Consider the following 24,408-nt stretch of genomic DNA (forward strand, 5'->3'; position numbering starts at 1 on the left):
TTCATTAACGGTCCGAAGTGTCCGACAGTTGCGTTTATGTTGGACTCCCTATGTAGTGACTAGGGTGATTTCGGACACAGCCACTGTCTACAGGAGAATCCAAAATAAAAACCATGAGGATCTCATATGTTCTTCATTCACAACAGAAAAACCTTTTCTGAAACTTCACAGCTAAACAGTGTTGCACCATTCTTCTAAACAACTTAAGTAGATAGGGACTCATTTTTTTTTTTTTTTAAGTAAAAAAAAACCCCCAACCTTATTAAAAACATAAAATAACTCAATGCAGCTCAGCTGGCATAGTCAAAGCCTCTAATAGCCCTGAGATCTCAAATTGATTTAAAAAGATGTTCTTTCCCCAGGGCCTGCATTTCAGCTTGTGGGTCCACTTCAGACTGGGAGCGTGCTAACGCTTTTAGCTTAGCAGCTTCAGTAAAGATTCTGTTATAAAAATGGGTGTCTGTTAGGCTGGACCGGTCCTCTCCCCATTTTTCAATCAAGTCTCCAGCTACTTCTGTTGTTTAGCAGAACGTGGCAGCACTGTAGTTATGAAGCTTCAGAAATGTTCTGTTGACTACGAAATTTCACCCGACTTTATATCAGCATGGGGGGAGGAGATGATGACTGGATTTTTAGTTTTGGGGGAACTTACCCTTTAAATATTCTGCTCACTGCACATATCCGTCTGCACGTCTGTCTTTGTGCTCGCCTTGCAGTTTGTCTATTTTTAGCAGGTCGGAAGTGAAGTGAAACCTTTCACAAGCACACTGAGGGAGCTGCTGGAGCGGTGGAACATGGGAGGGCTGCATAATATATGACTTAGCTTTTTAGTTGTGCAAACCTACATATTAAAGCGACATTAGTCTGTACTTCAATACGTGGTCGTCACGGGTAAATGACAGCGACCAATCAGCTGCAGGATTCCCCGGAGTCCCGCCCCTCCGCTCTCTATTTATAATATTGCAACAGAAGCGTTCTGACAGTTACTGTAGGAACAGATATCGACTTATCAATACCGCTCTTAACTTAAGCTTCACCTCAATGGATCCAACCTTATTCTAACCAGAGCGCTGTCAATAACTTCTATTTGAACTGTCATCTGTCTTAAGGTGTCATCGCAGGCTACATACCACCAGACGACACCACGGCACAGGGCAGCTGTGGCAGTTTGAATATAAACCTAACATTGATTCAGTGTCAGAAGGCAACAAGATGCCAGAGGCTAACACAGCAGGGAAGGATGAGGTACCCGCCGGTGAGCCCGCCGGTGAGCCCGCCGAGGAGAGGCGGCCGGAGGGGGAGAAGGAAGAGAACGGGGACAGTAAAGTGGTCGTCCAGGCGCCCGGACCGGAGGAGGTCGAGTTTGTGCACCCCGAGGGCGGCTGGGGATGGATAGTTATGCTGGCTGCCATGTGGTGTAACGGCTCGGTGTTCGGGATCCAGAACGCCTTCGGTATACTCTTCCTCTCCCTCCTGAGAGAGTTCGGCTCCGAGAACGATGAAGACCTCCGCTTCAGGACAGGTGAGTGAGGAGGAGGAGTGGAGACGACCCGGACCTCAACCTGAGGTGACGCATAGCTAGAGGCTGGCCGTTTGGATTTCCTGTAAACGGCCTCAAATGAGCATGTAAAATAATTATTTTAACGTCAGCTCTTATGCGAAGTTCCGTAGTGTTATCTTGTCATGTATCGTGTCCCAAAGATGCGGTCTGAACTGTAGCGTTGAGCTTAACGTTACTCCTCTGAAGGGCTTCCTTCTGTGCGACAGAGAATTGAAGTTGACGTGTGCGGTGTTCCTGACGGACACACCGCGCTGAGCCTCCACAGCCACATGCTGTCAGCCTCTGTGGAAAGGCAATGCTTAGTCTATGGCTCTTCACACATATATATTTTTTTTATTGTAATTGTTTTTGTTTGTTTTATAACAGAAAGTGTGTTTCCCATTAAGCCAACTGTAAGTTGCTAATGTCAGCTAGCAAGCAATATCATATGTCGTTTCCTGCATGACAGAAGGCAACCGAGGGAAATGACTGAAATCTGGAGAGAGAAGTGATATAATGCTTTTTGGCGGCCAGCAAATGCCATGGCACTAAATGTGGCGACACACCTTTTTGATGTGGTTATACTGGTTTCTGTCACAAAACAGTGTGTGAGTGTGAGAGATACATTTGAAGACAGACAGAATTTTTTGCTTAAATTGTATATGAACCAAGTAAAATAATTCACCTTGTCATTGACTGAAACATTCAACAGACAACATGTAATGCCTCTCGTGGTGCAACCCAGTCAATACAAATAAATAGTGTGTAGGACTTATCTTTAGCCTGATCTTGACTCATGGGCAGTGAATATGAGTGATAGAGGAGTTTCCATGTTTCTCTACATTCACATCTTTGAAAAGTTCAAGTGGTCAGTGCTGAGAGAGCATTGGAGGGTCAGAGTCACAGACAAAGGTCATAGCCCTCTCCCTTCTTATGTGGGTGTGGGTGGGGTCGAGAAGCCTTAACCCATAAATAATGACCGTATGTTGTTCTGTGTGATTGCAACCACCTGTTGTTGGCGCTGCTGTTGGCAGATTAGTATGTAACAGTAGAACTTGTATGGAAACCCCTTTGCTGATCTGTCTAGAATCTAAAAGTTCAAGAATACCCTGTGTGTAGGCTAAAAGCTTCCATAACAATATGAGAGAACTTAAAATGGTCTAAAATATGACCAGAATTATAGTTTAGAGGGGCACAATGCAGTTTTGGAGAAGAAATTCAAACTGTCCCAGAACACTGTTTGAAGCTAGAAAGGTGGCAGGGTAAAACAGCATACATTGTGTAGTCTAATAGCTCCTGTATTTTCCTCCGTGTGTGACTCAACCAAATGTTTAGTCTGATAGCTTTCCCCGAGCTCCGGGATCGTATCTTTGAATAGTACACACATACTGATCGTTGTTCATGGGAGCTTGCGCAGATCTGTCTCTCATCTGGGGCTCTTTGTCGGCGAGCTCCGAAAGACATTGGTGATGGCAAGATCAGGCCAAAAATCTACTTTCTAATGGCAGCTTCTTGCAACATACAACAGCCAAACAATTTACAGCAAACAGTGTAGTGAGCAGCAGTTACTGATTTTGCTGCCCCTGTAGTTTTGGAGCTACCTTTGAGCCAGCCATTTCTAACAAATTATACCTTTAAAGTGGAAGAGGGTAAGGGTTCTATAGATTCAGATTCTGTAACATCTGCATTCTGCTCATATTGTTTAACTATCCTGTGCTTCTGCCTTTAAAGGCAATAATCACTAAAATTAAGCCACTAGAAGGACCCTCAACTGCAGGAATTGCAGCAACATGGAGGTTCTGCATACATCCACTTGAGGTATGGTGGAGCAAAGCAGAGTGCAAATAACTGCAGTTATGATGCCAATGTGTCATTTCTCTTTACTTGTCTTGAGAACAAAATGTTTTGTGATTCAGAGGAACTTGGAATTCAGGTGAGAACTTCAGTTTTAAGACAGACACAGATCATTTGATCATGACCTCCTGAACCTCACACAGTGTGTTTACATGACACTTGAGAAAACCGAATTATTGGGTTAGTCCGACTATGATCAGATTTTTAAGATGCATGTATGCACCTTCGTGCACCATTGTGCATCTAGTTTTTGTAATTATCATGTACACCATATACATAATGTACAAAGATGTAGCTTCGTCTTGTTCTCCAATACGCCATCTTTCTCCGAGTACGCCATCGTGCTCGGAGTCTACAACATCTACCAGAAAGATTCCATACGAGTCCACTTTAAGACAAATGACTGTTCGTCTTTAAACAAATGCAAATTGCTGCTGCTGTTGAAGCTCTGTCTGACATGGATATACTCTCTGAAGCTCAACCCAGTGCACACACATGACACCCACTTCCCTCCCCTACTGACCAGAGTTCATTGGCTATCTGCCCTGATGAGCGATGTCTTGTCAGGCTGAGACAACTGGACGATGGCAATGTGGGGAGGGGGGTGGACTCGAGGCTCGCTTATGCAACTTCCACCAAGGGTTTTTCTTCCTTTTCTGTTTTGCAAGTGAGATCGAGGCACTGGATGGAGATTTACTTGTTAAAGATAACTTTAGTTGAATAATAGTACTTTTAATTATATGTAATTTAATATTGTGTGTTGATTTGTGTAGCAGCAGGGCACAACACTACTCTTTTAATGTAGTTTTGCAAATGTGCTTTTATTGATTTATGGAACTGTTGTGTATTTTTATGAGTCTTATAGGTGTGAATGTTTTTTTTGTTGTTTGAACCCTAACTGGAGGTAATTTTCTGTGTGATAGAAAATACATTTTGTTGAATGTTGCGTCATGGATTTAGGGCATTTATTTGGCTATTTCATATATCCCTTACCCCTAAATAGGACTGTTTTAATCCAGTGAACCTAGATTAAGTGGTAGTGACAAAAATAAGAAAAACACACAAGTGACGTTCAAATCAAAAAGATTCTACTAAATGTAATGATTTAGGTAAGTGATGAATAGAACTCATGGTGCCTTTTGGAGCTGGTCCAAATTCAGAATGTTATGTAATCACTTGGTCTCTCTAGACCTTTGAACCTGGTTCCTTTTGGATTTGATCTGTCCTGAAAAAGTTGGACTTGACTGCAATACTGTAGTAAGTTTCTAGGTAGTCAGAACTTGTCAAGTCACTCTTGTAGATTACCGATCAGGCTCAGTCAGGTTTGAGTCCAGAGGGTTGGTTTTGAAAAGACAAAACGCCACGTTCCAGCTCATCTCAGCCTGAATCACTCATGTTACTATTCACACAGCTGTATTATCTTGGTTCGCTGAACCTGAACCTTTGTCATCACACATATTGAAAACGGAATTTGACTTTGTGTTGCATCATTCTGTCAGAAGTTGTCATTTATGGGTATTTCATTGGGTTGTGTTCTGGGGCTGAGTTTTGAAATGATGAATGTGCCAAAATATAGATACTACGATATATTGCGATATTTCGTCTTGAGGTACGTTATCGATACACTGGTGCCAAATATCGATATTTAAAAATGTAAAAAAAATAAAATAATAATAATAATATTTTTTTATTTTTTGTTGTTGGCCCACCACCCCTCTTCGGAGGACAGCTTTATCTTTATTCAAACATAGGTATACAACCAAATAAAATTTAAAAAATGGTTTAAGTAGCTCTGAAACCCACACATATAGATATTTAATGATAGTTGTAGTCAGTGTGCGTGTTAAGAAGAGACACTGTGCAATATACAATCTTTGTTTACTTGGCTGTCATTCATGTGAAATTGATTGACAATGTTTTGTAATTCCTGTGAAATGGATTCAGTGCAGTCAATAAATTCTGAATTTCTTCAGTGACACAGATACCCTGATGTATCGTGGATGAAATTTCTTGCAATATGTCGATTATCGCAGAATCGCTGTATCGTGATATTATCGTTATAGAGGGCAAGATATTGTGATGGTATTGTATCGTGAGGTACCTGGTGATACCCAGCCCTACAATTAATTCAATGGTTGTATTGTCGTATTCACTCACAAGATGTCACCAAAATCACACTGTCCCTTTTAAAATCTTTCAGAAAATGATGTAAGTGTATCGAATCGTATCGAATCGTATCGTTGGCTGAATATCGTGATATATATCATATCGTGAGCTGAATATCGTGTATCGTATCGTATCGTGAGATTAGCATATCGCTACAGCCCTAGTAGCAGATGACTGTATTCGTAGAAAGGATGATTCCGCATCTCATATTTTACATCCAATGCTAGTGTTCAGTCACAATCCATGAAGTAGTGTGCCACATAGTACGTAGCAAGGTTGAAAGTGAGGATGTGTGGGTCAGGGTGGTGGATGGACATGTAGCGAGTGTAAATTTCACTTAGGAGACTAGTCTTGTTTTCCTGTTGCAGACCTTCGTATACTGCCTGGCCAAAAAACCGTCACCACCTGGATTTAGCTAGGCAAATACGAAAGAGCCTTCCATTGGATAATTACTGCAATGATTTAAATGTTTCAGATGGCAACAAGTTATTTAACCCCAACTGAAGAAGTGAGGAGCTACTAATTTCTCAAACATGTTGGAAGACACATCCTGTGGTTGTGGATAAGATGTTACTCTGTTTCAGACAGGTCAAAATAGTGCCCTGCATCAAGCAAAGAAAACAACTAAGAAACTACTAAAATTGGGTTAAGAACTGTCCAATGCATCGTTAAAACCTGAAAGGAGAGTCTTGAACCATTATCTTTGCGGATGACCGTGATTGAAGAACACTTCATCTTTGGTGACATCAAATCGTAAAGAATCAACAACAGAACTCATTGCTTATGTTTAATAGTGAAAGTAAGAACATTTCCACTGGCACAATGTGAAGAGAACTCAAGACATGGGGACTAAACAGCTGCAGAGCCTCAAGAAAACCACTTGTCAGGGAGGCTAGTCAGAAAAATGGCTACAGTTTGCTAAGGAGCATATTGGATTGGAAAAAGATCATGTGGTCTGATGAGTCCAGATTTACCCTGGTTCAGAATGATGGGCACATCAGGATAAGAAGAGAGGCAGATGAAGTGATGGACCCATCATGCCTAGTGCTTACCGTATAAGCCTGTTGGAGCAGTGTTATGATCTGGGGTTTAATCAGTTGGTCAGGTCTCAGCTGACTACCTGAATCTACTGAATGATCAGGTTTTTCCATCAATGGATTTTTTCTTCCCTGGTGACACGCACATATTCCAGGATGACAGTTCCACGATTAATGGGGCTAAAACTGTGAAATAGTGGTTCAGGTAGCATGAGACATCATTTACACCCATGGATTGATTACCACAGAGTCCAGACTTTAACCTTGTATAGAAAATTTTGGATGTGCTGAAGAAGACTACGCAGCAGCCTGACTCTCCCATCACCAAGACAAGATCTTGGTGAAAAATTAATGCAACTCTGGATGCGAATAAATGTTGTGACATTGTCTGAGCTTATAAGAATGATGCCCTGGTCAATGCGTGCCATAATCAAAGCTAAAGGCAGTCCAACAAAATATTAGTGTGTTTGAATTCTTTTGGCCAGACAGTGTAGTTCAGCGGCCCTCAATAGGCGCCCCCCGGGCCTCCTGTTTGTGGCCCCCGAACTGTTATTCCTTCACAATGTGTTTTGGTTGGGTCAGCACCGGGACTTGTCTCCATGCCGACAATAGACAGACAGCTGGGTCACTCACTACTGCGAGCGCAATTTTTAACTTTCACTTTCGTTTTTGGTGCAGTTTGCGTATTCGCATTTTGCCAGTTGTAAGAGGTTGAAAATGGCGTGTTCCAAGTAAACTGCTAAAAAAAAGTGGACAGTGAAAATGGGCAACTTAAAGAACTAGGGACTTAAAATTTGCTTTCATTTTCCCTCCAACCAGGACAAGACCAACGTTCCTTTCACTGCAGCGGTAATAAGAAGTTGACTGAATGTAGTTTAATAAGTTCTAGCCAAAGACTCATCACAGTCTTTCGCGCATTCCAACAGACGGGGACTCTCTCCCGGCAAACACCCTTTAACTGACGGTGCCAAAATTTTTATCATCCTTGTTAAAACTCAAAACCATTTAACCACAGAACAAACGACATGAATTAACCCACAACCATCTTACATATCACCTTATTCACAAACACATTCACGAACCATAATTAAACCAACAGAACACCCAACAGTCATTGCGCCACAGTCCACAAGGGGCGTTACAATATGCCAGGAGAAGCTGTGATGAAGATTTCCAATTTGAAACGGCATCATGAGACGAAGCATAGGAATTTTGAAGAGACATTTCCTCAAAATTCAGAGGTAAGCACAACACAAACAAATGCACTGAAATCGTCATATCAAGCTGCAAGCAGGATTCTTGTCACATCTATGACACAACAACAAAAAGTGCTCACTTAGAGTGGTGTGGATTTTGGGTAAGCACAAGAAGCCATTCTCAGATGCAGAAATAATAAAATAATGCATGACTGAAGTGATGGACACAATGTTTGAAGGCAAACAAAAAGAGGAAACATTCAACTCTGTATTTTAATTTATGTAAAAATGGAAATGACATTTTATTTTAGCTTGTATTTTTGTTGTTGTTTTGAATGAAAAGGACATTTTGTTTTGAATATTACAGTATTATTGCACGTGGCCTGACCGACCGCAACACATGGACCTTTGAGTCATTGAAAAAACCTTTGTGACCTTTTAAGATTTGTATTTGAGTACCCCTGGTGTAGTTACTACAATGTGATTTATTAAAATATTTTTTTGCCCATAGCCATCTTTTCTTAACCTTAATGTCACTGCAATGTGCAGATATTAGGCTGCAACTAACAATTATTTTCATCGTACACTGTTCCTCCTCTTTGGGCTCTTCATCTGTAATCTGGTGTAAGAGCTGCATCATTGCTAGTTGTCATCCAGCTGTCATCCCCCAACCAAACCTCTCACAGACTTTGTTCAGTCTGCAGTTGTATAAATCAAGGCAGAATGACAAGGATTAATTGTCATTGGGCTTGAAATTTTGGAGCTTCTTTATCATTCCACTTGCTGTGTCATGGTTTCCTAGGGCGTACAATCAGACGACAAAAAGTGTTCTGTATTATGACATCACAACCTTGGTTACGAATTTCTGCATGTTGCTGGGATATCTCCAGGATTTTCTCAGCTGCCTGCAAGTGTTAAGTCTAGAATCTGCAGCTGGAGTGGAGGCCCTGCCCTGACACTGAAGATGTCAGTTAAGTTCAGTTTAAATGTTAAGATGTAAAGGCTCAGGTTTAAATCTTGCTGTTTTGCCTCTCTGATGACAATAACAGTGAAGAGATGGTAAAAAATGTCAGTCAGTTATTCCCAAAAACCGAGATGGCATCCTCAGATGTCAAAGATAATCAGTTTACTCTCATAGAGGAGGAAAGAAACCAGAAAAGATTCACATTTATAAAGCTGGAATCTGAGAACCTAAAAAAGAACTTCTAAATGTTTGTAGCTCTACTCATGATTATATACACATGTTTGAGATGGATTTATACTCATAATATCCATGCTTGTATATAATAAAGTTTATTTCTGTGAACATAAATTTGATCATTGGCCCTAACCCTTATAAATTAAAAATTATTCCATCTTCCTAATTGTAAGGATTTGCTACCTTTCTCTGTTTTACATTACTAGTGCAGTGCCCGTAAGAAAAGTGTATTCCTATAAAAAAAGTGGGAGGTTAAGTAGCTTTTTCATGGATGGCCAAATGAGGCTGTGTTTGAAGGTGGGACGTCAGGGATATTTAGGTTTGTTGTGAAATCCGATATTCCAGGGTATAATTGGCTGTTTTTGACTATTTTTGATTTTGCCATTATATTTCATCTTAAAAGCTATTTACTTGGTGTCATTATTTTCAGCACAACCTCACATGTGTGACTGTACAGTTATTTTTTCATTTTGACAAACTATTAACACAATGGACCTAAAATCACAAAAAAGCATGAAATCCGAGTAGAAAAGGTTAGATTTTTTTACTGTGAAAACCACAAATATGTTTAACAAACCTTTTTTTTTTTTTTTTTTTTTTTTTACTTATAATGCAAATATAAATTGTTGTTTATCGAAATGTGTGCATACATTTAAAAAATTTACAAAGTTATATGTTAATATTTACATTTAAATGCAGGCAATGCTCAGGTCTGCCTGTGCTCCTTCCAGCTGAATGGAGAGCTGCACTGCCTGCTCCACATTCAGCTTCTCCTCATTATTCTGACTCATTAAACAAAAAAAACGACTCCACTACTCACTAAACACACTACACCAAACACTACATAACACACTAACTATACACTCCAAACACGCTAAATGTCACAAATCTCTCAACTCTCACACACACCGACCGTCGTTGCCTGTCATTCATCCGCCTAGGTCCCTCCCACAACTTCCTGTTCCTCAACAACCAAACTTGCTGCTTGGACACTTTCGTGACAAAAGCCCGTTTTTACCGTTTGTTCCTGCACCAGACACAAAGCAAACGTGACGGCAATGTTTGCGAAAAAGCGTGGCGGACATTATTTACCCTAGGTCCAGTTTAGGACGTGCCGATGCTTCTGGTCCGTCGCTTCGGGAGGTGGGCCGTGTAGCTAGCTGCTAGCTAGCCGCTAGCTAGCCGCTAGCTACACACAGATCCACAGATTCCGATTCCACTTTGTTGTCCGCGCGTCTCCGGATCTCCTCAGACCCGAACAGACTCGGTCCGGACTCTTTTAGTCTCATTAATCCACAACAGTCAGTTTAGATGCACAGAACAGAACGGGACCGAACCGCCGGCAAAATCCCGGTCCAGCTCGCGCCGCTGCAGGTATAAATCTGCTTGTTTCTTAAGGTGGGGGGTCGCGGTGGGCTCTGCAGTGATTGGCTCTGGTGCGCGCGTGGCCACGGTGTGCAGTGATTGGCTCTGGTGCGCGCGTGGCCACGGTGTGCAGTGATTGGCTCTGGTGCGCACGTGACTGTAGTGACTCCGGTGGACAATGCTCGTGGAATTTGTAAAGCATTTATGAAATAATTTATTCACGGTATCATTGCAGTCCAAACAAATGCGAAATAGCACACCCTTGAACCACGCAGCAGCCATGTTGAAAGTCTCAGGTCAGTCTGATCCTGATCTGCAGAGATATTTGAGGAATACACACACACACACACACACACACACACAGACAGAGGTTATTTGCTTTTATAGAGAGATTGTCAGGAAATTACCTGTAGGTTTTTGACAGTTGGTCGGATGAAAAAAGGCTATCTTAAGACATCAGCTTTAAAGCCCACCTATATATCAGTTGGCTGGTGTTTTCGGCTGAGATTGGCCTATCACAGATATATTTGTATCCGTGCATATTTTCTGCATGAAAACCCCTAGGTTTTAAAAAACACAGCGCAGAAAACAATGCTTGGAAGAATAATGACTACATTTTAAATGAAGATTACTGTTTCAGTACACTGTCATTTAAGAGTCTGTTGTCTGCACATATGGCTAAATAAGTTAAAAATTGATGTTTATGCTGCTAGTAGACAAATGTTCTTGGAGACTAACTGAAGTTCAGTGGATGTGGCTTTTACTCAACAGGAGATTTAACATGTTTCTCATTAGATAGTTCATGTTTAGGGTGTGACTTGAATATAAGGAGGTTGTTCTGGCACAATTTTATCTCAGACACGTATGGTACTGTCCCTTCTGTGCTTGAGATATGTCACTACTATAATAAGTGATATATTAAAAAGCCAAGGGGCTGCATTGTTCATTTGCTTGAAATGTAAGCAGAAATCATATCTAAGAGTGATAGGGCCTATACATTATACTGTATATCTTGATATTTCGAAATCTCCCAAAAGGTCTTCATGAACGCTAGGACTGGGTGACGATATCAGACCTCACAATATTTTGACCAAATACCTTGATCCTGAAATTGCAACCATTTTGTAGGAATGAATATTAATATCACAAAATGTAAACACAATTTAAATTTTGATAAATAATCAACAGTTATGTGGATATAACGATTAAGTGTGTAAAGGCAAGTCTTAGTTGAAGAGCGAGGAAGTGACATCAGTTTACTGTAATGCAGCCTTTAAAAACAGGAAAAGACATGTACACAGAGATGACAGATACATAGTCTCAAATCATGATAATGATACAATGTCTATATATTGCACAGCTCTACGACACATAGTAGAGTTGGCCTATTAAAAATTAAGCAGTGTTTAAGACTGATACAGTAGGCTATGAGTGAGGTGTAATATCTCTGTATATAATTATATCTCATGTGGTTAAATTCTGCTTTGTTTACCCCACATGGGTGTAATTTTCATACATTTCAAGATGTAATAATGCACTGTTTGTTAGCTCATGAAAGTGAAAGTTTCATACTTTGGTTCTGCATGGTGTCTACACCTCATTGTTGAAACAAGCACAACCTTCATGTGTGGCTGTGGGACTGAAATACAGCCAGTTACACATTGAAAACCCATTTGAGCTTCCTGTGTTGTGAGACCCAGTGGAGGACATACCAACGCACATGTTGCAACATGCAGCTCAAATGCAAACTCACATACTGTTAAAGTGGCATACCCCCACATGAAACAAAGGATAAGGGGTGACTTAGATTAGGGGAGCGGGTCTGAATTACATTCTTTTCCAGAATTCAGTATAGCTCAGTTAATGGATGTCTACAGCGCCCCAAAAATGTGTGTGAAATAGAGTAAAGTTGTTAATTTAATATTCTGTAAACTTCTTTATCCATAGTTGTTAAACTTGAACTAAAACAGAAGTCTTATGAACTTATGTTGTTGTGTTGAAGATGCACACAAATTCTCTAATGTGTGCCTACCACATTTTATTTTTTTTTTTTTTGCAGGGAAGGGGTATTATTACCTCATTAAAATTCTACCATATATGAATATGCAAATATTGTTTTTCCTAAAAGTTTAACTGCTGGACACAGGATGTTTTCTACTTCACTGTAAAGTTCATTTTCAAGTTTCTACACCACACTTGTGCATACTGAATTGGACCACTATTGGCTTCCAGACTATTTGTGATGTCACAAATCATGCTCGTAGCCCAACCTCTTAATATCTGGTTTTCATTGAGCACAGAGATAATGTACACATTTAGCAATGAATGTAAAAACAGCCTTTTAGTTTCAAATTCTGCACACACCATTCTACACAATGAAGCTCAAACATTTAACTGTTTGAAAAAGAAAAACAAGTTTTAGACTTTAATTTCCTGGTGATGGGTGTAAGGACAACACTCCTTGTGCCACAGCATGTCAATTTATGTTGGCATTTGAAATTCCTTTAGAAATGAAAATCTCCCTTGAGTCCTGTTTTAATCAAATTAGCAAGGCCTGTGTGTCCTTTCACTCTAGTGACCATGACTGGGCTGTCTTTCGACTCCTGCTGAAAACACAGTGATTTATACCCATTCAGTTTACCTGTCATGGACAATGGATATGAATATGACCCTGGATTACTTTCTGACCTAATGGCTATTTAGCTGTGACATTTCATCAAGGGAAGCTGTGGGGTCAGATGATCCTGATCCTCCCAGTTTAGTTTAGTAGGATCCCCATTAGCTGTCGCATTAGCCTCTTATATGTATTATTCTACCAGATTTACTTAATTACTGCCTGTAGTTTGTATGATTTAATCTAAATTCCCTGTTCTGATAACGCAATAAATCCCATCTTTGCAGCCCCCTGGATCTCTTTTCATTAACAAACACTAAGCTGGTTGTGGCTGTAGATGGATTCTTTATCATTAAATATAAGCAGATTTAAACATTAAAAACATACTTGCTGTAAGCACATTTTTGTCTCAGCAGGCTCTCTACAGTGTTAGCTGGTCAGACCTTCAGTGCTGTAACACATCACTAAAGCTAAAGACAGACCTGTATTTTGCACTGTATTTGCATTGTATTTTCTCTTTATGCCTTAATGTTTTTGAGTGATAAATTCTGCATCATGAGAAATCATAATGGATTAACTCATATGATTATAAATGATAAAAAACAGAGCAAATCCTCTTCTTCGCCTGTATCCCAGTAAGAAAGGGGAAACAATATAGTTTTAACACTTTAAACACAGTTTAAACTTTTTGTTATCAATTGTTGTTTTTTATAAAATCTATTTTTTAAAGACAGCTGCTGCAGCCTGCCTTTTAAAAAGTCATGGAAAATTACTTTTCCTTTGAGCATGACTTCACTTTTTGATATTTTCCTTTAAAATAGTGTTGTTATTGCTGTAAAACAATTTTGTGCTGGTGCTCCTCAAATGCTGTGTGCTCCTGAGCTACTAGTGGAAAAAGTAAGTCTGGAACCCTGATCCATTGTTAATTGTTTTTGTTGTGCTGAAAGAATATATTAGTTTAACTTATTTGGTCTTGTGGCAAGAAGACAATTGAAAGGACCTTTTCTTAAACAGGACATATTATGTACTACACAGGTTCACCATGACACGTAGACAGACGTCATCAGCTCTCACATGGCAGCTGTTGTCTTCTCTAGAGCCAAAGATAATGATAAATTGTAATCAACCAATCAAAATGAGTAATGCTGGGGCGGGCAGGTCCAGCCCATTCACTGGCATGGACTTTCAGGTCAGTGGCCTTCACATCTGCATTATAGGCTCTGTTTCTCTGCCTGTGGGAATGCCAGATGGGGTTAGTCCTGGGCCTCCAGCCATAAATCCACTTACCTGTTGTCATATGTCAGAGCAGCCAGAGACCTCTGGACTGAACAGGGACTTTAGAGTCTTTGGTTGTGCTGTTTTGATGAATCTGAAGTAACCTGAACTCATGACATTCATGTCAATAAGAAGATTTCACATGACCGTATTTTGGCTGTATAGTATTTTCATTCAGCGTGAAAGGAAAACATGGAGGGGAGACCGAAAAATGAAGCCAATGTTTTGTCCCTGGATGTGAAACTGAATCGCTGACAGTATGGATAAGTTGAAAATATTATGTTAGTATCATTCTCTATGAGAGTCTGTCATGCTGAGTGTGAGGTAGCCAGGATGTTTGATTGACTGCAGACTTCACTACAGCTGGGCAGCTGATGTGCAAGTAGTGGTTGGAGTTTGACCTGTCTCCTTTAGCACTCAGTAAAATATAGTGTAAATGCAGTAGCTATGAATCTATCAGCAAGAAATATAAACCTGTCCTAGGTGTGTTTGTGCAGATTGTATGTTAACTCTTTTTCATATTGATATGAGGGTATATGCTTGTCTCCTTGTGGTGCTACTGTTACACTTTGTGCCACGGAATAAATCACAGTTTTTTATTTATTTTAGTTTATTGTCATTTTGCTGTAGCAACTAAGTAGTACAACAAAATGAGATTATGTTTCTCCAGGATCAATAACAGAAGACAAAATAACACACAAGATATGAATATAATAATTTAAAACTAAAACTATGACTAAGGGCTCATTAAGTGCATCAGTGCTTCAGATCATCTAACAGCTTTTGGAAGGAAGCTGTTGAAACGTCCTCATACAGTCTTACTCCAGACCCTGACTCAAATCTTTAAGGCAGCCCTTCCCTTCAGGCAGAACCCATTGAAGCTCGATCAGATCAGAGGGGAAGGACTCTTTCTGTCAGGCCTTCATCTCTATTTTCGCTGTTTATATTGTTGAACTTTGTATTTCCTCTGCCTTGTCCTAATTCTTTTCACCTCAATGCAAAATGCCTTTGTTGGTTTGGTTAAAAAACAAATTATACAGAGTTGGTCAGTATTCAAACTTGTGCCTTGCCCCTTCTATACTGCTGCCACTGCAAATCTTTAAAAAACCTGTTTAAGGTTTTACATGACCATGGCAAATTATCAATTTTCTGCAACAGGTCAATTTGAAGAAAAAACAGAAAGAAAAGTAAAATGTTGTTCAAGAAAATTTTAAGTCACTGCCAAAAGCCATGGACAAAGAGATTGTTAAAGGAAAAGTATGACATAGTGTACATCTCTTTGCCTGAAGGTAACAAAATCTGTCCACTTGGACATCTAATGAACACAATCTGATATTGCCCTGTTGGTCTTGTTCTTGGAACATCATAATTAATGTTGCTCCAGAACCATCACTACAACTGATCAATCACGTTTTTGCAATATCATAGCACGAAAAAGACCAGAAAAAATGCAGGCGAATCTATTCTTTCCAACGCATGTTAAACATTGAAAATGGGTCTATTTTCAATCAATCCACATTTTTACTTTAAAGTAGCATTTGTGCCATTTTCTGAGCTTAATCCCTCCAGGTATCATCCTACCCTGTTTTTAAATTAGATGTTCGTGTTTGTCTTGTATTAAATTATGTAAACTGTTGTTGGGTCAGAATGTAACATGCCTATTTCTGTGCATCCTGCAGACTTGAATAGACTGGAGGAAGGAGCTCTCACATGTGCAACTTAATTTAAATATAGTACTACGTGGATTTAGTGACTCCTTGTCAAGTTTAAAGTATACACAGGTCAATATTTGACAGGCTGTTTGATCTCAGGTGGGTGTAAGCTTGAGACTCAGATTAGGTGAAGGTTGTCACGAGATAAAGCCAAGAGCAGGTAAACATGTTGGAAGTAGAGCAGCACTTCAGTGGCAGACCAGGACCAATTGTTGGGCCTCCTGCACATGACACACATTATCAGGCCATACAGGCTGTGGTCTGATGGGGCTGGATAACACATGGGCAAATGGCTGTAAAGATCCAGTCTCAGGCATGCTGAAATCAGTATGACAACCTGGCTGATTGACAGGGAGATTTACGGGTGTGTATCTGCTGCTGATAGACTCAGTGTTCATTGCAGACAGGATCATTTGGTCAATGCACCGACATGTTAGCTAGATACTAAACAGTCAGTACGTTTTGATTCAACACCACCTCGAAGCGGCAAATTGAAGGTGTTATTATGCAATATGATATATTTAATTATAATTCAATTAGGGATGTAACGGTATGAAAATTTCACACCGCGGTAATAGTGACCAAAATTATCACAGTTATCGGTATACCGCAGTATTTTTTAAAATGTCTTCAAAATGTTGAAAAAACACTGATAAATTGAAATAATTTCATCAAGATTTATATTTAAATATATTTATTATATATTAAAATAGTCCAAATCCAAAACCTTAACAAAACACTGCAAAATCAACATTGAATAATTACACTACTCACAATAAGTTAGGGATATTGTGAGAGACTCAGTGGATTTCATACATACGGTGTTTGTTTCACTTCAGAGAGTTTTGGGATAGGGAGGCAATTGTATTGGGGTGATAGACACACCTCATTTTGTGTTTTCCACGTAATGGTCTCACTGTGTACAGTGTGCCTTACATATTGGGGCCAATACCAAAAAACTAAAAGACAACCCTTTTCAATGTGGCATCAATTTCAACATTCTGTAGGTATAAAAAGCTGGTATTGTCAGTAAGTCATTCCAAGTTCATCATTCAAACAGCCATGAACACACAACGTCACTTAACAGAAGAGCAGCGCCACCTGGCCATAGCGCGCCTTCGGGTCGATGGCAGGCAGTCAGATGTTGCTTGTGAACTTGGTGTGTCTCAAAGTGTCATCAGCAGACTTGCATCAAGACACAGAACTACTGGCAGAGTTCGTGACAGACCCAGGAGTGGAGCCCCACGAGTGACAGACCGCAACGATGACCAGTACCTAAGGACCAATGCACTCAGACATCGTTATGCAACTGCCACACAGCTGCAGGCCCAGTTACGAGATGTGAGGGGTACTAGGGTTTCCAGACAAACCATTCGAAACCGACTCCACCGCTTTGGCTTGAACGCCAGACGACCGTTGCAGGTGACTCCACTCACACCAAGACACCGCCGTGAACGTTTGCAGTGGGCACAAGACCATGTGACCTGGACAATGCAGCAGTGGTCTACCGTCCTGTTCACTGATGAGTGTCGGGTCACCTTGCACAGAAATGATGGTCGTCAGTGTTGCTGGAGAAGGCGAGGTGAGCGATACGCCGAGGTCAACATGGTCCCCAGGGTTCCCTTTGGTGGAGGAGGTGCAACAGTCTGGGCAGGCATCACCAGTCAGCGCAAAACAGATTTGGTTATTGTAGATGGCTCAGTCACTGCACGGTCTTACATCATAGAACCCATCATCATCCCCCAATTCCGCCAGCACACCCCCAACTTTCTGTTCATGGATGATAATGCTCCACCACATCGTGCCAGAATTGTCACAGCTCGACTTCAGGAAGTCAGAGTGCCTCATATGGTATGGCCAGCAATGTCCCCTGACCTGAACCCCATAGAGCACGTCTGGGACCAGCTGAAGCAGAGACTGGATGATCGTACCCCACCCCCACGTGACCTGGCAGAACTGCGTGTAGCACTTGTGGAGGAGTGGAACGCATTGCCTCAGAGCAACATCATGAGGCTAGTGAGTAGCATGAGACGTCGCTGTCAAGCTGTCATTGCGGCAAATGGTGGAAACACCCGCTACTGACATTGTCAGTTTTTGTTATTTGGGGCTATCCTTGTTATTGTCTAAATGTTTGGGGTAATAAATATTAAACTAATGAAAATGGTGTTTCTTCTCATTCATTATTAGTAATATCAAAGGGAACTTTTACTTATTTCATAAAAATTCAGACCAAATAGGAAAAGCACTCATGTAAATAACAATATCCCTAACTTATTGTGAGTAGTGTATAAAAGAATGTATCAAAACTGTGCAATATAGATTATTTGGCTTTTTGTGATGAGGCAGCCTGTTTATGAAACGTGTCCTTTAATGTCTGCGTTACAGTGGTAGAATGAGATGTAGTGGCAGCAGCACTCGATTGGCCAGCAGACCCTCTCTGTGAAAAAAATGAATAGAAAATGTCATTTTTAATTATTACTGTCACTGTTACTTAATACTAAGGGTGCAACCAACAGATCACAAAACTCACAATTTAGATCACATCACTTTTGTGAGGAACAGGTTGGACAATTTTTTAGATCAAAACAAAAAGGATTATTGTTGTTAAATGAATTATGAATACTCTATTTTGGCTCTTATTTCTATCTAGACACATGTTATATTCACCATTTTATATTATTCTTTATATATAGTCTATTCTACAAATAATCCACAAGTGTTATATATTTCTGATATTACTTATATATCGGCTGTCTGTCTCTCTGTCTGCCTGCTCGTCTGTTGTCAGTGGACTCGGTCAATCTGATTGGTCCGATGCTGCTGAGCCACAGGTAGATGCTGCTCCAGTGAACGGAGCTGAGATGAAAGTCAGTCATCTCAGTCAGTTTATATTCACTAACTCAGTCCACCCAGTACGTGTTTGTGTCAAATCCTCCTCACTGCACAGCTCTGCATCAATATTTGGGGAATTATTAGGTCGACTTTAAAAAGTGAAATCTACTAATTAATAAGCGGTTCAGATAACGAGCCAAATCACGGATCAACTTTGTTCAGTTATACCACTATCTGGTCAGTTTACATTAGTGACAACAGCAAATTAAACAGAGAAAACTCGACATACACATACATCATGCACACAAGCTTGAGGTTAATTTACCTTGCATTTGCTGAACAGTTGTGATGGTCGTAAAGTGAAAGTAAGCAAATTGGAGGTTTTGCCGCCCCTCGCAACAACTTTCTTCTCGCAGCTCCTGCAGACAGGGCTGCCATCCTCGACCAGCTGTCCCTCCCTGAGCTTTCTTATAATAACCAAAATACAGCCAGACTGCAGATTTGGTTCTCTTTGAAGGCGAAAAAATGCTGTGAGGACCGCTACTATCACGTCCTCCCTCCGCCATGTCTTCTTCACTACATAATAGTGTTGTGTCGTTCGCGAACGTGTCGTTCAAAAGAACGAATCTTTTCAGTGAACGAAGTGAACGAAATCACTTCCTGAACTGATTCGATCCTTTCTCAGTTCAGTTGAGCTCAGCAGCGAGCATGCCGGCGGGGAGTGGAACTGCCGCGACTCACACACAGAACTGTGAGGACGCGATTCACGTTTGCGCTGATTCGTTCATGATTCGTGAACCTACTGCATACAGAGAACTGTCGCTGATGAGGTGATTCTCGTTCACGTACTGTGCTGAAAGTGGCGCTGTGTCACTCACTCAGGGCAGAGGAGTTAAGTGATTTTACTGCACAGAAAAACTCACTAACGTTCGCGAACGACCTGCTGAGGACCTGAATTACGTTACCTGCTGAGAGGTGATTCATGAGGAGCAGGTCGTTCGCGAACGAGGGAGGGACGCCAGTACGTGAATCTCGTACACGTACTGTGCTGAAAGTGGCGCTGTGTCAGTCACTCACTCAGGGGAGAGGAGTTGACTCACGTCCAGTAACCAACATCTGTGTAGCTTTATGTTAAGTGATTTTACTGCACAGTAAAACTCACTAACGTTCACGAACGTGATTCTCAGTAGGTAACGTAATTCACGTTCTCCGCAGCTCGTTCGCGTACTGGCGTCCCTCCCTCGTTCACGAACGACCTGCTGAGGGCACCTCCTCAGCAGGTCGTTCGTGAACGAGGGAGGGACGCCAGTACGTGAATCTCGTACACGTACTGTGCTGAAAGTGGCGCTGTGTCAGTCACTCACCCAGGGGAGAGGAGTTGACTCACGTCCAGTAACCAACATCTGTGTAGCTTTATGTTAAGTGATTTTACTGCACAGTAAAACTCACTAACGTTCACGAACGTGATTCTCAGTAGGTAACGTAATTCACGTTCTCCGCAGCTCGTTCGCGTACTGGCGTCCCTCCCTCGTTCACGAACGACCTGCTGAGGGCACTTCCTCAGCAGGTCGTTCGTGAACGAGGGAGGGACGCCAGTACGTGAATCTCGTACACGTACTGTGCTGAAAGTGGCGCTGTCTCAGTCACTCACTCACTCAGGGCAGAGGAGTTGATTCACGTCCAGTAACCTACTGCTAAAACTAGCACTGTGTTGCTAGCATCTGTGTAGCATCATGTTAAGTGATTTTACTGTGCACAGAAGACACTTTCACTGTGTAATAATTTTAGTGCATGTATACCACTCAAAGCAGCGCTGCGTCTCCAGCAAATGATTGTGTACTATAGTCTGTGAACGCACCATCTCTCAGTAAGTGAACGTGAACCTCAGGGCTGATTAATGAACTGAATGACGGATCGTTTGGCTGCTTATCAGTTCAGGGAGTTGGAGAGCACTGAACGATTCGGTGAACAAATCTTTTGAACGAATCATTTTAATGAACGGATTCTAGAGATTCAGTACAGTAAAAAGAACTGCCGTTCCCATCACTACTACATAATAAGTGCACGTTGCACGCTGCGCCGCGAGTTTTCCACACCGCGGCGGTTACCATGGTAATTAAAACTTAAACGGTAACCTTCACCGTCGGGAATTTTACCATGATTTACCGTGACACCGGTGTCGTATGTTGTGCTGTAAAATAAATAGACTAGGTCTTGAGCCACGGTTCTTTATTCTTGCTAACGATCAGCACACAGCACTCAGCACCTGAGAACCAACCGCCGCGGACACACCCCCAGGACCCCAGTGCTGCTCGATGGGCTGCCCAAACTCATGCCTGGCATAAAACAATGCCAACATTGATTGAAATGTTACAACCGGTAACCGTTACATCCCTTAATTCAATTACAGTTCTACATTTTAGATAGATAAATAGAATTACTTTAATGATCCCAGACTGGGAAATTATTTTGTTATAGCAGTAGTGGGTCCGCAAATAAAACATTTCATACATAAAATAAATAGAATCCAATATATACATAGTGTATATATACAGTGCACAGTGTGCTATAAACAGTAAACAATAATAATATATACAACAAAACAAAATATGCAAAATATACTATAACAATAATAATATATACAACAAAACAGTAGAGAGACCAGAGTTCTCTGTCAGGCAGAGGTGAGAGAGTTATTATATAAAGTGATGGCTTGTGGCAGGAAAGATTTCCTGTATCTGTTGCTACGACAGCGAAGCTGAAGCAGCCTTCCGGAGAAGGTGCTCCGCTGTCTGACCAGTGTGAGTTGGAGAGGGTGGAGAGGATTATCCATGATGGGTAACAGTTTTTTCAGTGTCCTCCTCTCCACCACAGCCTCCAGAGTGTCCTGTTTGCAGCCAATCACAGAGCCAGCCTTCCTGATCAGTTTGTTGAGTCTGTTGGTGTCACTGGCTCCGATGCTGCTTCCCCAACAAACCACAGCAAAGAAAAGTACACTGGCCACCACAGACTGATAAAAGATCTCCAACATCTTGCTGCACACGTTGAAGGATCTCAGCTTCCTCAGGAAGTAAAGTCTGCTCATCCCCTTCTTGTACACAGCTTCAGTGTTAGATCTCCAGTCCAGTCTGTGGTTGATAGTAACACCCAGGTACTTGTAATCCTCGACCACCTCCACATCCCTTCTCAGAATGCACAGAGGTTGGAAAGCCGTCTTCCTCTTCTTCCTGAAATCTGTCACCATCTCTCTGGTCTTGCTGATGTTCAGCCGCAGGTGATTCTGTCCAGTCCACTCCACAAAGTTGTCTACCAGTGCCCTGTACTCCTCCTCCTGTCCCTCACTTATACACCCAACAACAGCCGAGTCGTCAGAAAACTTTTGCAGGTGACACGACCCGGTGTTGTACTGAAAGTCAGTGGTGTATAAGGTGAACAGGAAAGGAGACAGTACAGTCCCCTGTGGAGCTCCTGTATCACTAACCACCGCGTCAGACAGAACACTGCCCATACGGACAAACTGTGGCCTGCCTGTCAGGTAGTCAGTAATCCAGGAGATCATTGTGTCGTCTACACCCATCACCCGCAGCTTCTCCCCCAGTAGCAGTGGCTGAATGGTGTTAAAAGCACTAGAGAAATCAAAGAATGTGATTCTCACAGTGCCTCCTCACCATCCAGGTGCGAATGGGCTCGTTGCAGCAGGTAGATGACAGTGTCATCAACTCCCAAGTGGGGCTGGTAAGCAAATTGCAGAGGGTCTAGCAGGGCTCTCACCTGCGGCCTCAGGTTGGCCAAAACCAGTCTCTCCAGCACCTTCATGACGTAAGATGTGAGGGCCACTGGTCGATAGTCATTAAGGTCTGATGGTGTCGACTTCTTTGGAACAGGAACCAGGCAGGAAGTCTTCCAAAGCACCGGTATTCTCTCCTGACCCAGGCTCAGGTTGTAGAGGTGTTGTAGGACAGGAGACAGCTGGCTGGCACATGTCTTCAGGATCCTGGGGCTGATACCGTCAGGGCCTGCAGCCTTCTGCTGGTGGAGTCTCTCCAGCTGTCTCCTAACCTGGCCTGCAGTCCCTGAGTTCATGCTGCACTCTCCTCAGTTCTTCCCTGTCTCCAGACCTGAACGCCCTCTTCTTCTTGTTAAGAAGAGCTTTCAGGTCATTGGTGATCCACGGCTTATTATTAGGGAAGCAGCGTACAGTCCGGGTTGGCATGGTGGTGTGTTCACAGAACCTGATGTATTCTGTGATGCAGTCGGTCATGCTGTCAAGATCCTCTCCATGTGGCTCAACAAGTGCATCCCAGTCTGTCGACTCAAAGAAGTCCTGTAGTGCGTCAGCAGCCTCCTGAGTCCACCTCCTCACGCTCCTAGTGTGGACAGGCTGCCGCTGAACAAGAGGCATATACTTAGGGGTCAGCAGAACCAGGTTGTGGTCAGATCTTCCAAGAGGGGGGAGGGCTGTGGGACTGTATGCATCCTTAGCATTTGCATACAATCATTTTGCAATAGACCATATTCACACAGCAGACATCTTCCTCTGATGTCAAACTAACATGTCATACTGCTGTATTCGAAGTGCAGGTGGTTTGATAATGTTACACTTTACAACAGGAAATGTGTAAATTCTTCTGAAATATCAAAGTGTGTTAGTTAGGAAGTGGTTAAATGCTGAAGTGAGCTGTTGTCTAATGTTAACGAATGGGTTTTTAAATGTAGTTTTACTTTGAAATATGGCCCAATATCGCTCTGGATTTTTAACTTGCATTATTATTGTTAGTTGCTGATTTTTCAGATTTGCTGCTCTTATTTGACTTGCAACTGGGAACACAGCATTACAACATATGAGCTTTCCACTCTGAGAGTGATGTCAGAGAAACATGTGTCACTATGTTGACATGGTTCTGAGGGCATGTGTGAGAAAAAAAGGCAGACATCAAAGATACACTCACTGATTTTACTGTAGCACTGCATAGATAATGTTGAAACATTCATTTAAACATTTCCCCTCTTAAGCTTATCATGGATGGGAAAAACTTTTATTCGTTTACTCTCTCATGCATCCCTGAATTCCATGCTTTACAAATAAATTCCTGGAGATAATCAAGTTTGTAAAGAACATCTCAGAGCTCATTGTGCACATTATACATCACATACAGCAACATATGAAACCATGCTTGCAAGATAATAAGATTCTGAAGGACAAGATTAGGCTGGTCTTTGTATTTGCGCGGAACAACTACCACAGAGGTAAAGTGGACATATTGCCTTGCATTAGGATGCAATACTAAGCATTTAAAAATCAGTACTTAATTTGAAATCAGTACTTATTCTCAAGTTCCGCTCAGCTACAGAGCGTTTAAGGCTGTCTTAGGTCATTGTTTGGGTTTTACAGTCCACAACTTTATAGCAACATAGTGAACATAGTGGAACAAAATGAGCTACAAGTGAGAAAATATTTGATTTCCATTTAATAACTGGACAGAAAGTCTACTTAATGAATGTTAATTATGCTCCAGAACAAACAACGTTTGAGATATTTTTTGTGATTTTAAAAGTTGGGGTCGGTAAGTTTGAATAACCGTCAAGCCCAGACTAGATTTTGAAAGTATCCAGCCAGTA

General features: G+C 41.5%; 1 protein-coding gene across 1 annotated transcript in view; it reads left to right on the top strand.

Annotated features, from left to right (window-relative positions):
• Positions 1 to 805: 805 nt before the first annotated feature.
• The window catches only part of slc16a10 (solute carrier family 16 member 10), a 68,512-nt gene continuing 44,909 nt past the window's right edge, over positions 806 to 24,408 (top strand). The window contains exon 1 of the mRNA XM_030405746.1: positions 806 to 1,522. Within this exon, the coding sequence (XP_030261606.1) occupies positions 1,213 to 1,522 (310 nt within the window). The 5' untranslated portion in view covers positions 806 to 1,212. The remainder of the gene's footprint in view (positions 1,523 to 24,408) is intronic.

The sequence above is a fragment of the Sparus aurata genome, chromosome 22 (assembly GCF_900880675.1).
Source record: "Sparus aurata chromosome 22, fSpaAur1.1, whole genome shotgun sequence".
In the NCBI taxonomy this organism is placed as follows: domain Eukaryota; kingdom Metazoa; phylum Chordata; class Actinopteri; order Spariformes; family Sparidae; genus Sparus; species Sparus aurata.